General features: G+C 37.2%; 1 protein-coding gene across 6 annotated transcripts in view; it reads right to left on the reverse strand.

Annotated features, from left to right (window-relative positions):
* The window catches only part of ZNF484 (zinc finger protein 484), a 33,823-nt gene that overhangs the window by 11,517 nt on the left and 9,255 nt on the right, over positions 1-13,051 (reverse strand). For 3 of the 6 annotated variants that reach the window (XM_065946892.1, XM_065946893.1, XM_065946890.1), the window contains one exon: positions 10,842-10,886. The exons of 2 other annotated variants lie outside the window; for them this stretch is intronic. In XM_065946892.1, coding sequence (XP_065802964.1) covers positions 10,842-10,886 — 45 coding nt within the window. Of the gene's footprint in view, positions 1-10,841; positions 10,887-12,687; positions 12,708-13,051 lie in introns of those variants that run through there. One more of the 6 variants, XM_065946894.1, reaches the window with a different exon arrangement.

Genomic DNA, 13,051 nt, shown 5'->3' on the forward strand with positions numbered 1-13,051 from the left:
GTCATATCCAGATGGCATATAAGAGTTTGACGGTCCAGGGTTTCTTCCAGGAATAACTATACATGCCAGATGAAATACTGAAACTATCTGTTTGAAAATACTGGAAGCAGTTAGGTGCTAAGACTCTGTAGACAACATTTAAGGTTTGAGTTGATGTACATAACCTCTTTTACCCTAGGAGTATTTATCAATTCTGGCGTGGTAAAAGGTGAAAACCCAGGCTTTGAACCAGTAGAAGGCTAAAGTTGGGTGACAGAGAAACCAGAATTCAAACACATGGACAGTTTTTCCCCTAAGACGTCTGCTAAATTCTAGGGTTGTATGAGTAGAAGACTAAACACTTAAGCAGATAGCCTCTGAAAAACAAGGCAAAATGTTAGTAGTCTGGTAAGAAAACACTGTTGGCACCTATCAAGAAGAGGGTCCACAGAGGGCAAACTGGGCTCTCAGCTGAAAATCCTGGATGGTCAGAGTGAACCAGAGGTATACTATTATCAGGGCTTCAACTTAGTCTTGATTCAACATAAAACTGTGCCTGACTAGACAAAGGTGTTCATCCTCCACTCTATCTGCTAAGGGAAACAAGAATCCTCTCCTGAGAAAGTTTGTTATTGTTCAGTCACTAAGTCGTGTCTGACCCTTTGTGACCCCATGGACTGCAGTAAACTAGGCTTCCCTGTCCTTCACTATCTCCTGGAGTATGCTCAAACTCATGTTCATTGAGTCAATGACACCATCCAACCATCTCATCCTCTGTCATCCCCTTCTCCTTCTGCCCTCAATCTTTCCCAATGAATATTCAGGATTGATTTCCTTTAGGATTGACTGGTTTGATCTCCTTGCAGTGCAAGGGACTCTCGAGAGTCTTCTCTACCACCACCACTCAAAAGCAACATTCTTTGGTGCTCAGCCTTCTTTATGGTCCAACTCTTACATCCATGTGTGACTAATGGAAAAATCACAGCTTTGACTATTTGGACCTTTGTCAACAAAATAATGTCTCTGTTTTTTAACACACTGTCTAGGTCTGTCATAGCTTTCCTCCCAAGGAGCAAATGGCTTTTAATTTCAAGGCTTCAGTCACCATCTGCAGTGATTTTGGAGCCCAAGAAATAAAATCTGTCACTGTATCCATTTTTTCTCATCTATTTGCCATGGAGTGATGGAACCACATGCCATGATCTTAGTTTTTTGAATGCTGAGTTTTAAGCCAGCTTGTTCACTCTCCTCTTTCACCTTCATCAAGAAGCTCTTTGGTTCCTCTTCTCTTTCTGCCACTAGGGTGGTGTCATCTGCATAGCTGAGGTTATTGATATTTCTCCCAGTAATCTTGATTCCAGCTTGAGCTTCATCCAGCCCAACATTTCCTATGATGTACTCTGCATATAAGCTAAATAACTGAGAAACATACCATAATCTAGATGCTTTATACATGTTTTGATACAATAAAAGAAATGCCTATCAAAAAAACAGAACAAAATATCTAAAACCAGAGGGAAAAAAGTTCAATAGAAACAGTCTTACAGGATTTTGGAGTTAGATGAAAAGGTGGAAAATTTCATCAGAGAAATGGAACTTACACTAAAAAAAAAATGAAAATTGAAAAATTCAGGATCTAAAATTAAGAACCAAGAGGGGTTTAATAGCAGAATAACAGAATTACTGAAATGGAAGACAAGTAAGCAGAAGACATCCAAACTGAACCACAGAGGTTTTTTAAGTAAAAATAAGCACAAGAGCACGTGATGTATCACATGTACAACACCTTGGAAAGGAAAAACATACTGTTGTCTGAGACAATAAAGAGGAAGAATATGAGGCAGAAGCAAAATTTGAAAAGGAAAGGTGAATGACATCAACTCAAAGACTCAAAAAGTTTCTCAAATTCCACTTTATAAAACTGTAAATACTGATTATGCAAAAACAGTAATAATAATATCTTGTGAAGTTTAAAACATATGTAAAATTCAAATGCATAAAAATAATAATGTAAAAATGAGAAGCAGTAAGTGGAATTAAGATGTTTTAGCATCTATTAAGAAGGGGGTAAGATAATAATGAGTTAAAGATGGATATTACAATATTTAGGGAAACAAATAAAAGAATGCATCACAAAACAAGTTAACAGAATAAAAATTAAAAGTTTGACTAATCTAAAAGAAAGTCAAGAAAAGAGGGGGAAAATAGTATTAAACAGACAGTTCAAATATGAAACTAATAAAGCTGGATATAAATTCAAATATATCAGTAATTGCATTAAATGTAAATAAACTAAACAGTCAAGTTAACACCAAAGACAGACTTCCAGCTAAAAAAATTTAGTAAGGTGCATTCTAGCCTGTTGATCTTGCTAAACACCTAAAAACCTAGAAAAATATTCGTATATAAAGCATCTATCCACACCCTCGACTTTCTCTCAAGAACATACGTTCCTATTGTGAAACTAATTATAGCATCTTTTGTAACCTTGATAGCCCCCAAATATCCCAAATCATCAAGTCTAGTTCCTTTTTGCTTAACAGCTCTTCCTTCAATTTATGGCTTAATGTTCATATTTTATTGTAAGCAGGAAAAAGAAACCATGTCACATCTTCAATCTTTTGCTTGAAATCACCTCAGAGAAAATCACAAGTCCATCCCTGACAAATCTGCTTTCCATATAACTACAGGACAAAATCCAGCTAAGCTTTCTGCTACTATATACCAGAGATGTTCCCTCCCCTACTTTCCAGTAACCTATTTCTCAGTTCCTTCTGAGTCTTCACCAGAAGCACCTTTAACACCCGTATTCCTGCTAACAGTCTGTTTAAAATAATAAGATATTCTTCAAAACAATATAGTTTTTTTTTCCTACTGCGCGCCTCACTTTCTTCTGAGTTCTCTAGCAGAGTTAACAACAATATTTCTATTACCAGTCTGTTCAAGGAAATCTAGGCTCTTGCTATTATACGCTTCAAATTTTTTACAGTTTTTATTCATTACCAAATTCCAAAGTCTTTTGACATTTTGGGCAATTTGTTACAGCATCATTTCATGTCCAGGTGCCAAAATCTGTAATGGTTTCCTATTGCTGCTGCAATAAATTACTGCAAACTTAAAACAACACAAATTTATTATCTGGATCTTGGTATCACATCCAGTAAGAAAAGGTGGGATGATTAAAGTAGAAAGAATGTCTTAAAATTTCTGAGTAAAAATGACTTACAATCTAGAATTAGCTATGAAATTACTGAGGGTCAAATAAAAATACTTTTAGACATGTAAGGTCTCAAAAAACCTAATTCCCACACAATACTTTCTGGATAATATTCTCTAAAAATGAAAGCACGAATGAAGAAAGAGCCAGAAAACAAGAGATCCAATACTTGAGAGACATGAAAGGAATTCCTAGCAGCATGCCAAAGGAAGACCCCCAAGTTAGTGCATGAGAATAAAATACAGAGCAACTTTGGTCATGTCAAGAACTCCAGGGGAAGTTTCTTTCAACTAGTGAAATAAAGAGCCTGTATTCTGGAGCCAAATTGCTTGGGTTTTACTCCTGGTTTCACCACTTACTAGCAGTGCAACCCAGAGCAATTTACTTAACTTCTCTGTGGACCTACTTCCTTCTCTGTAAAATGAGGATAATGATTATAGATACCTCAGAGGGATGTGATTAAATCATTTGAGAGAGAGAGAGAGAGAGAGAGAGAGTGTGTGTCTACAATACCTAGCATAGAGTAAGCACTATATTAATATTTATGATTGGTGTTAACTGTCATTATCTAACATAGTTTAACATATTGTAAGGGTATTTACATACCTGGGAAGACTGTGGAGTTGATTTAGTGATCCAGATATGGAAAATGAAACAAATGATTAAACCAAACAATAATTAATTCCAAGTAAAATAAAAAATATTGCATAAAAGATAAAAGAAGTGGCTCGACTGTGAATATAATTCAAATAAACATACTAATAAATACAGTCTATTGATTTACCCCAAATTATGATATACCTATATTAGAAGGAGGGGAAGAAGAAATGTGCATATAAGTGTTGAAGCCTTAAGTGTCTGAGAGTTAAATCCTTATTTTCCATTGTGCTAAGTCAGCAGATACTACCTAAAACTGAAAACCAAGAGGTACCAATGTAAACATTTGATTTAGACATAAGAATGTAAATACCAAAAGAATTAGTTTGATTGAGTTTAGAGTGATTACCTTTGAGAAGTTGGAATTTGAGGGATAAAGAAAAGTGAAAGGCAAGAAAGAAAGGGAGAAATACACCCAACTGAATGCAGAGTGCTAGAGAATAGGAAGGGGAGAGAAGAAGGCCTTCTTCAATGAACAATGCAAAGAGATAGAGGAAAACAATAGAACGGGAAAGACTAGAGACTTCTTCAAGAAAACTGGAGCTATCAAGGGAATAACTCATGTTAGGATGAGCACAATAAAGGACAGAAAGGAAAAGGACCTAACAGAAGCAGAAGAGATTAAGAAGAGGCGGCAAGAAAACACAGAAGAGCTATACTAGAAAGGTCTTAATGACCCGGATAACCACAAAGATGTGGTCATTCTCCTAGAGCCTAACATCTGGAGTGTGAAGTCAAGTGGGCCTTAGAAGTATTACTAAGAACAGACCTAGTGAAGGTGATGTAATCCCAACTAAGCTATTTCAAATCCTAAAGGATGATGCTGGTAAAGTGCTGTACTTAATATGACAGCAAATCTGGAAAACTCAGACTAGAAAAGGTCAGTTTTCATTCCAATCACAAAGAAGGGCAATGCCAAACCATGTTCAAGCTATCATACTATTGCACTCATTTCATATGCTAGCAACATTATGCTAAAAATCCTTCAAGCTAGGTTTCAGCAGTTCATGAACCAAGAACTTCCAGATGTACAAGCTGGGCTTAGAACAGGTAGGGGAACCACAAGTCCAGATTGCCAGCATTCACTGGATTATGGAGAAAGCAAGCGAATTCCAAGAAATATCTACTTCTGCTTCATGGTCTAACACTAAACTGTTTGATTGTGTAGATCACAACAAACTGTGGAAAATTCTTAAAGACATGGGAGTACCAGATCATTTATCTATCTCCTGAGAAATCTGTATGTAGATCAGGAAGCAATCATTAGAACCAGACATAAAACAACTGATTGGTTCAAAATTGGGAAAGGAATACAACAAGTTTGTTCACCCTGCGTGTATAACTTATATGCAGAGTACATTATGTGAAATGCTGGGCTGGATGAATCACAAGCTGGAATCAACACTGCTGGGAGAATTATCAACAACCCAGATATGCAGATGATACCACTCTAATGGCGGAAAGTAAAGAGGACTAAAGAACCCCTTGATGAAGGTGAAAGAGATCGAAAAAGCTGGCTTGAAACTCAACATCAAAAAGCTACAATCATGGCATCTGGTCCCATCACTTCACAGCAAATAGAAGGGGAAAAAGTGGAAACAAGGACAGATTTTATTTTCTTGGGCTCCAAAATCACTTTGGACAATGACTGCAGCCATGAAATTACAAGACGCTTGCTCCTTGGAAGGAAAGCTATGACCAACCTAGCAGCATATTAAAAAGCAGAGACATCTGGAGAGGGAGGTGGGAGGGGGGATTGGGATGGGGAACACATGTAAATCCACGGTTGATTCATGTCAATGTATGGCAAAAACCACTACAATACTGTAAAGTAATTAGCCTCCAACTAATAAAAATAAATGGAAAAAAAAATAAAAAGCAGAGACATCACTTTACCAACAAAGGTCCTTTAGTCAAAGCTATGATTTTTCCAGTAGTCATAGACAGGTGGGAGAGTTGAACTGTAAAAAAGAGGGAGTGCCAAAGAACTGATGCTTTCGAATTGTAGAGCTGGAGAGACTCTTGAGAGTCCCTTTGACTGCAAGCAGATCAAACCAGTCAATCCTGAAGGAAATCAACCCTTAATGTTCACTGGAAGGACTGATGCTGAAGTTCCAATACTATGGCCACCTGATGCAAAGAGATAACTCACTGGAAAAGACCCTGATGCTATAAAGTTTGAGGTCAGGAGGAGAAGCAGTCGACAGAGGATGAGATGATTAGCTAGCATCACCAACTCAATGGACATGAATTTGAGCCAACTCCAGGAAATAGTGAAGGACAGAGGAGACTGGTGTGCTGCAGTCCATGGGGTTACAGAAAGTCGGATATGACTTACTGACTGAAAAACAATAGCAACAAAACACCTAACCTGAAACTGTTCCACAAAATTACAGATGTAGGAAAACTTCCAAACTCGTTCTCTGATGCCACCATCACCCTGTGATCAATACCAGACAAAGATACCACAAAAAAAGAAAATTACAAGCCAATATCAATGATGAATGTAGAGGCATAAAACCTCAACACAATACTAACAATCCAAGTCTAACAATACATTAAAAGGATCATTCACTATGATCAAGAGGGATTCATGTACAGATGCAAGGATTTTTCAATATCTGCAAATCAATCAATGTGACACACAAACTGAAGGATAAAAACCATGTGATTATCTCAATAGGTGCAGAAAGACAAAATTCAGCACCTTTTTATGATAAAAACTCTCCAGAAAGTGGGCATGGGGGGAACATTCCTCAACATAATAAAGGCCATATATGACAAATCTACTGTGTAACATCATACTAATGTTGAAATGTTGAAAGCATTTTCTCTAAGATCAGGAATAAGACAAGGGTGTTCGCTCTCACCACTATTATTCAGCATAGTTCTGGATGTCCTAGTTACAGCAATCGGAGAAGAAAAAGAAACAAATAGAATCCAAATTGAAAATGAAGAAGTTAAACTGTCACTGTTTGCAAATGAGATGATACTATTCATAGAAGACACTAAGGACGCTACTACAAAACTATTAAATCTCACCAGTGAATCTAGTAAAGTTGCAAGTTACACAATGAATACACACACACAAAAATGCTGCATTTCTATACAATAACATCAAAAGATCAGAAAGAGAAATTCAAGAAACAATTCCATTTACCATCATATCAAAAGGATAAACTACCTAGGAATAAACCTACCTAAGGAGACTAAAGACCTGTACTCTGAAAATTATAAGCTGTTGATGAAGGAAACTGAAGAAGACACAAACAGATGAAAAGATATATCATGTTTGTAGACTGGAAAAATTAATATTGTCAAAATGAATATACTACCCAAAGCAATCTACAGATTCAATGCAATCCTGATCAAATGACCAACGGCATTTTTCACAGAACTATGGCTTCCTTGGTGGCTCAGATGGTAAAGAATCCACGTGCAATGCAGGATACCTGGGTTCGATCCCTGGGTTGGGAAGATCCCCAGGTGAAAGGAATGCAACCCTTGCCAGTGTTCTTGCCTGGAGAATCCCCATGGACAGACGAGCTTGGTGGGTACAGTCCATGGGGTCGCAAAGAGTCAGACACAACTGAGCAACTAAGCAGAGTGCAGCACAGAACAAAAAAATCTCAAAATCTGTTTAGAGACACAAAAGACCTCGAATCTTAAGAAAGGAAAATGAAGCTGGCGGAATCAGACTTCCTGACAAAAGTAGAAATATAGATCAGTGGAACTGAATAGAAAGCCCAGAAGTAAATTCATACACCTTTGGTCAGTTAATCTATGACAAAGAAGGCAAGACAATACAATGTTGGACAGTCTCATCAGCAAATGGTGCTGGGGGAACTAGACAGCTGCCTGTTTAAAAAAAAAAAAAAATCATTCTTTAATATCATACACAAAAATAACCTCAAAATGGATTAAAGACCTAAATGTGAGACTAGACATTATAAACTCCTAGAGAAAAACATAAGCAGCACAATCTTCAACATAAATGTAGCAATATCCTTTTTATCTGTCTCCCCAAATAATGGAAATAAAAACAAAAATGCACAAAGGGGGCCTACTTAAAAGCTTTTGCACAGCAAAGAAAACAAAAAACAGAATGAAAAGAAAACCCACAAATTGGGATAAAATGTTTACACTGTTGGTGGGAATGCAAACTAGTACAGCCACTATGGAGAACAGTGTGGAGATTCCTTAAAAAACTGGAAATAGAACTGCCATATGACCCAGCAATCCCACTCTGGGCATACACACCGAGGAAACCAGATCTGAAAGAGACACGTAAAAAAAAAAAGAAAGAAAGAGACACATGTACCCCAATGTTCATCGCAGCACTGTTTATAATAGCCAGGACATGGAAGCAACCTAGATGCCCATCAGCAGACAAATGGATAAGAAAACTGTGGTACATATACACAATGGAATATTACTCAGCCATTGAAAAGAATACATTTGAATCAGTTCTAATGAGATGGATAAAACTGGAGCCCATTATACAGAGTGAAGTAAGCCAGAAAGATAAACACCAATACAGTATACTAACGCATATATATGGAATTTAGAAAAATGGTAATGATAACCCTATAGGCAAGACAGAAAAAGTGACACAGGTGTATAGAACAGAATTTTGGACTCTGTGGGAGAAGGTGAGGGTGGGGATGATCTGAGAGAACAGCATCAAAACATGTATATTATCAAGTGTGAAACAGATCGCCAGTCCAGGTTGGATGCATGAGACAAGTGTTCGGGGCTGGTGCACTGGGATGACCCAGAGGGATGGAATGGGGAGGGAGGTGGGAGGGGGGATCGGGATGGGGAATACATGTAAATCCATGACTGATTCATGTCAATGTATGGCAAAAAACACTACAATATTGTAAAGTAATTAGCCTCCAACTAATAAAAATAATTGGGGAAAAAAAAAGATTTGGAAATACGAAAAAAAAAAAAAAAAAACAGAATGAAAAGAAAACCCACAGATTGGGATAAAATGTTTGCAAATGATGTGACTGACATGGGATTAGTCTCCAAACTTTGCAAACAACTCATGAGGTTTAACATAATCAAAACAAACAACCCACTGAAAAAATGGGCAGAAGACCTAAACAGACATTTCTTCAAAGGCATACAGATGACCAAGAGGCACATGAAAAGATGCTCAGCATCGCTAATTACTATAGAAATGTAAATCAAAACTACGATGAGATATCATTCACACCAGTCAACATGGCTATCATCAAAAAAATCCACAAAGAGTAAATGCTGGAGAGAGTGTAGAGATAAAGGAACCCTCCTACAATGTCGGTGGGAATGCAAATTGGCATAGGCACTATGTAGAACAATATGGTGGCTTCTCTAAAAACCTAAAAATACAGCTACCATATGACCTTGCAATCCCATCCCTGGGCATATTCCTGAAGAAAATCATAGTCCAAAAAGATATATGCACCCCAGAGTTTGTTTCAGTACTATCTACAATAGCTAAGACATGGAAGCAACCTAAATGTCCATTTACAGAGGAATGGAGAAAGAAAATGTGGTACATATATACAATGGAATCTTACTCAGCCATTAAAAAGAATGAAATAATGCCATTTGCAGCAACATGGATGAACCCAGAGATTGTCATACTTAGTGAAGTAAGTTAGACAGAGAAGGATAGTGTATGATACCCCTTCTAAGCAGAATCTGAAAAGAATTGGTACACGTGAACTTATTTACAAAACAGAAACAGACTCACAGACTTAGAGAACGAGCCTAGATGCCAGAGCAGGGCAGGATTGGGGAAAGAATACAGGGAAGGAATAGTTATGAAGTCTGTGATTAACATATGCACACCGCTATATTTAAAATGAATAACCAACAAGGTCCTACTGTATAGCAGAGGGAAGTCTGCTCAATGTTATGTTGCATCCAGGATAGGAGCAAAGTCTGGGGGAGAATGCATACATGTATATGTACTACTGAGTCCCTTTGGTGTCCACCTGAAACTATCACATCATTGTTAACTGGCTATACTTCAATATAAAATATAAAGTAAAAAAAAAAAAATTATCAAAAATTTTCTCAAACATCAAGAACCAGGAAGGAGTTATTATAGATGAAATAAATTACTTTTTTAACAATATAAAGCATGTATTTCATTTCCATTATTGCTTTGTGTTTCATGAAGATCAGAGACAATTTTGTAGTTCAAAGTTCATAACTGTTAAGTCACACAACTCACATTTACCTATAATCCAAGCTTGACTTGGAGTTGATAGTCTCTTTTTACTGTCTTTGATCTTAGTTTTTATTTATTTACACTTGTCCATTTACTATATGGGTTAATCAGTTCAGTTCAGTTCAGTCGCTCAGTCATGTCCGACTCTTTGCGACCCCATGAACAGCAGCATGCCAGGCCTCCCTGTCCATCATCAACTCCCGGAGTCCACCCAAACCCATGTCCATCGAGTCAGTGATGCCATCCAACCATCTCATTCTCTGTCGTCCCCTTCTCATCCTGCCCTCAATCTTTCTCAGCATCAGGGTCTGTTCAAATGAGTCAGTTATTCGCTATCAGGTGGCCAAAGTATTGGAGTTTCAGCTTCAGCATCAGTCCTTCCAATGAACACCTAAGACTGATTTCCTTTAGGATGGACTGATTGGATCCCCCTGCAGTCCAAGGGACTCTCAAGAGTCTTCTCCAACACCACAGTTCAAAAGCATCAATTCTTCGGGCGCTCAGCTTTCTTTCTAGTCCAACTCTCACATCCATACATGACCACTGGAAAAACCATAGCCTTGACTAGATGGACCTTTGTTGGCAAAGTAGTGCCTCTGCTTTTTAATATGCTGTCTAGGTTGGTCATAACTTTCCTTCCAAGGAGTAAGCGTCTTTTAATTTCATGGCTGCAATCACCATCTGCAGTGATTTTCCTTCTAAAACTCACTGAAAAGTAAAGAAAGCAGCAAATAAATAAATGAACAAATAAGAACTTACCAGGGACTTGGTCATTTCTGGCTCTTCTGGGAAAGGGGCAGAGATCTGAGAAAACAGATTGACAGAGGGACACATGAGAGAAGGAAATGTGTCAATGTCATTGACTGTCCATGAACCTGACCCAGAAACTTTATCTGTAGAACCATATCACAAAAAAATCATCCTGTATTGTACAAAGATTTAAATGCAGGAGTTTTACCACAGCATGGCTAATACCAAAAAAAAAAAAAAAAAAGAAAGAAAATTAGAAACATCTTGATACCCAATAATTATCAACAGCTTAAATACTTCACAGGGCATCCATAGGATACAATATTATGTAAAATTAAGGTACTATAGAAAAATAAAATGCTAAGTAAAAATAAAAAGATGTATCAAACAGTATGAGTCCATTTTCATTGAATAATATGAGTGTGTGTACACATGAACACATACATGAATGCATTCATGCACACAGAGAAAATCATCTGGAAGGAAATATATTGATATGTTAACAGATATAACATTTGGATGATGGGAAAATTATAGGTAATTTGAATGTTTACATTACTAGTAAAAAACAAGAAACACACATATACCTTCCATCTAATTTAGTATTTTTCATATACATTTTATCTTCATATGTACACATATAGTTACATGTAAATGCATATATATTTAGGAAGACATGATTGTATATACACTGTTATTTTTTTTTTGCTGGACCATTTGAAAGTTGCAAATGTCATGACACTTCTTGCCTAAATACATCAATCTCCTAAAAGACTATTCAGTTTGTTTCAGTTCAGTCATTCAGTCATGTCTGACTCTTTGTGACCCCATGGACTGCAGTATGCCAGGCTTCCCTGTCCATCACCAACTCCCAGAACTTGCTCAAACTCATGTCCATTGAGTCAGTGATGCCATCCAACCATCTCATCCTCTGTCATCCCCTTCTCTTCCTGCCTTCAATCTTTCCCAACATCAGGGTCTTTTCCCATGAGTCAGTTCTTTGCATCAGGTGGCTGACGTATTGGAGCTTCAGTTTCAGCATCAGTCCTTCCAACAAATATTCATTCAGGACTGATTTCCTTTAGGATTGACCAATTGATCTCCCTGCAGTCTAAGGGACCCTCAAGTGTCTTCCCCAACAGCACAGTTCAAAAGCATCAATTCTTTGGGGCTCAGCTTTCTTTATGTAATAAATAAATATTATTTCATTTAATAAAATAAACAATATTTTATTAAATAATAATAAAAAGATTATCATCATACCTGAGGAAATTATTAGCAATTCTATAACACTTCAATATCCAGCTCATATTCAAAATTCCCAATTATCCCAGAAACACCTTTTCTTGCTCTTTTGTTGGAGGCACATTCCAGTCAAGGCTCACACACTTCGGACTGTGTCCCTTTCACCCTAGACCCATCCTCCCTAATATCTTTTTATGATAGACTTTTAAAACTTTTGCTTCTTTTATATTATAAGTATTTCTATTAAATACACTTTTATAATACAAATGACATTTAGTTAAACTTCCTTGTTAATTTTTTGTGTGTGTGGTATAACTTATATAAAGTACATGAATAAAGATTATATAGCATTTTCCCCTATTTTTCACATCTATGATTCTGCCATCCCAATTGAGAGAGAAGATTTCCAGCACCATTGGCTTAATGAGGGAATCAAGTCATTGTTTTTGAAACTTGTAAAAGAAGGAAAAGAGTCAAGCATAACCAAACACTTCATGAAGAAATTTCTCTGTTTTTATACAATTATTCCAGCTACAAGTTACCAACTAAAAATAGACATTTGCCATCTGCCTCTACAACAATGAAGTCACTAGCCACAGTGGCCACTGACCTTCAGCACACCCTGAAAGATGTTCAGGGTGGAGATCAGGAATGAGGCACTCTGCGCTCTGGCAAAAACTGGTAGAACAGGACTTTAGATGTATTTTCAGGAGATTTTACCAGTTTCGATTCTTGCATCTTCTCATATATAGAAAGGCATTAAAATCATTAACAGAAACATCTCCTTGTGACTAGCAGCAACCTTCTCATGACTAGCAGCAAGCCTCCGCCAAAATGTGTGCTTGACTTAAATCTTATATAATATTGACCTTCCCTCCTTACCCCTCAGAGCAGTTCCTCAGAGCTATATGAGACACTGTCCCCTGAGCTATACTCCTTATCTTGCCCCCAAATGAAACTTAACTCTCAGCTCT

The sequence above is a fragment of the Muntiacus reevesi genome, chromosome 10, assembly GCF_963930625.1.
Source record: "Muntiacus reevesi chromosome 10, mMunRee1.1, whole genome shotgun sequence".
NCBI classification, from domain to species: Eukaryota; Metazoa; Chordata; class Mammalia; order Artiodactyla; family Cervidae; genus Muntiacus; species Muntiacus reevesi.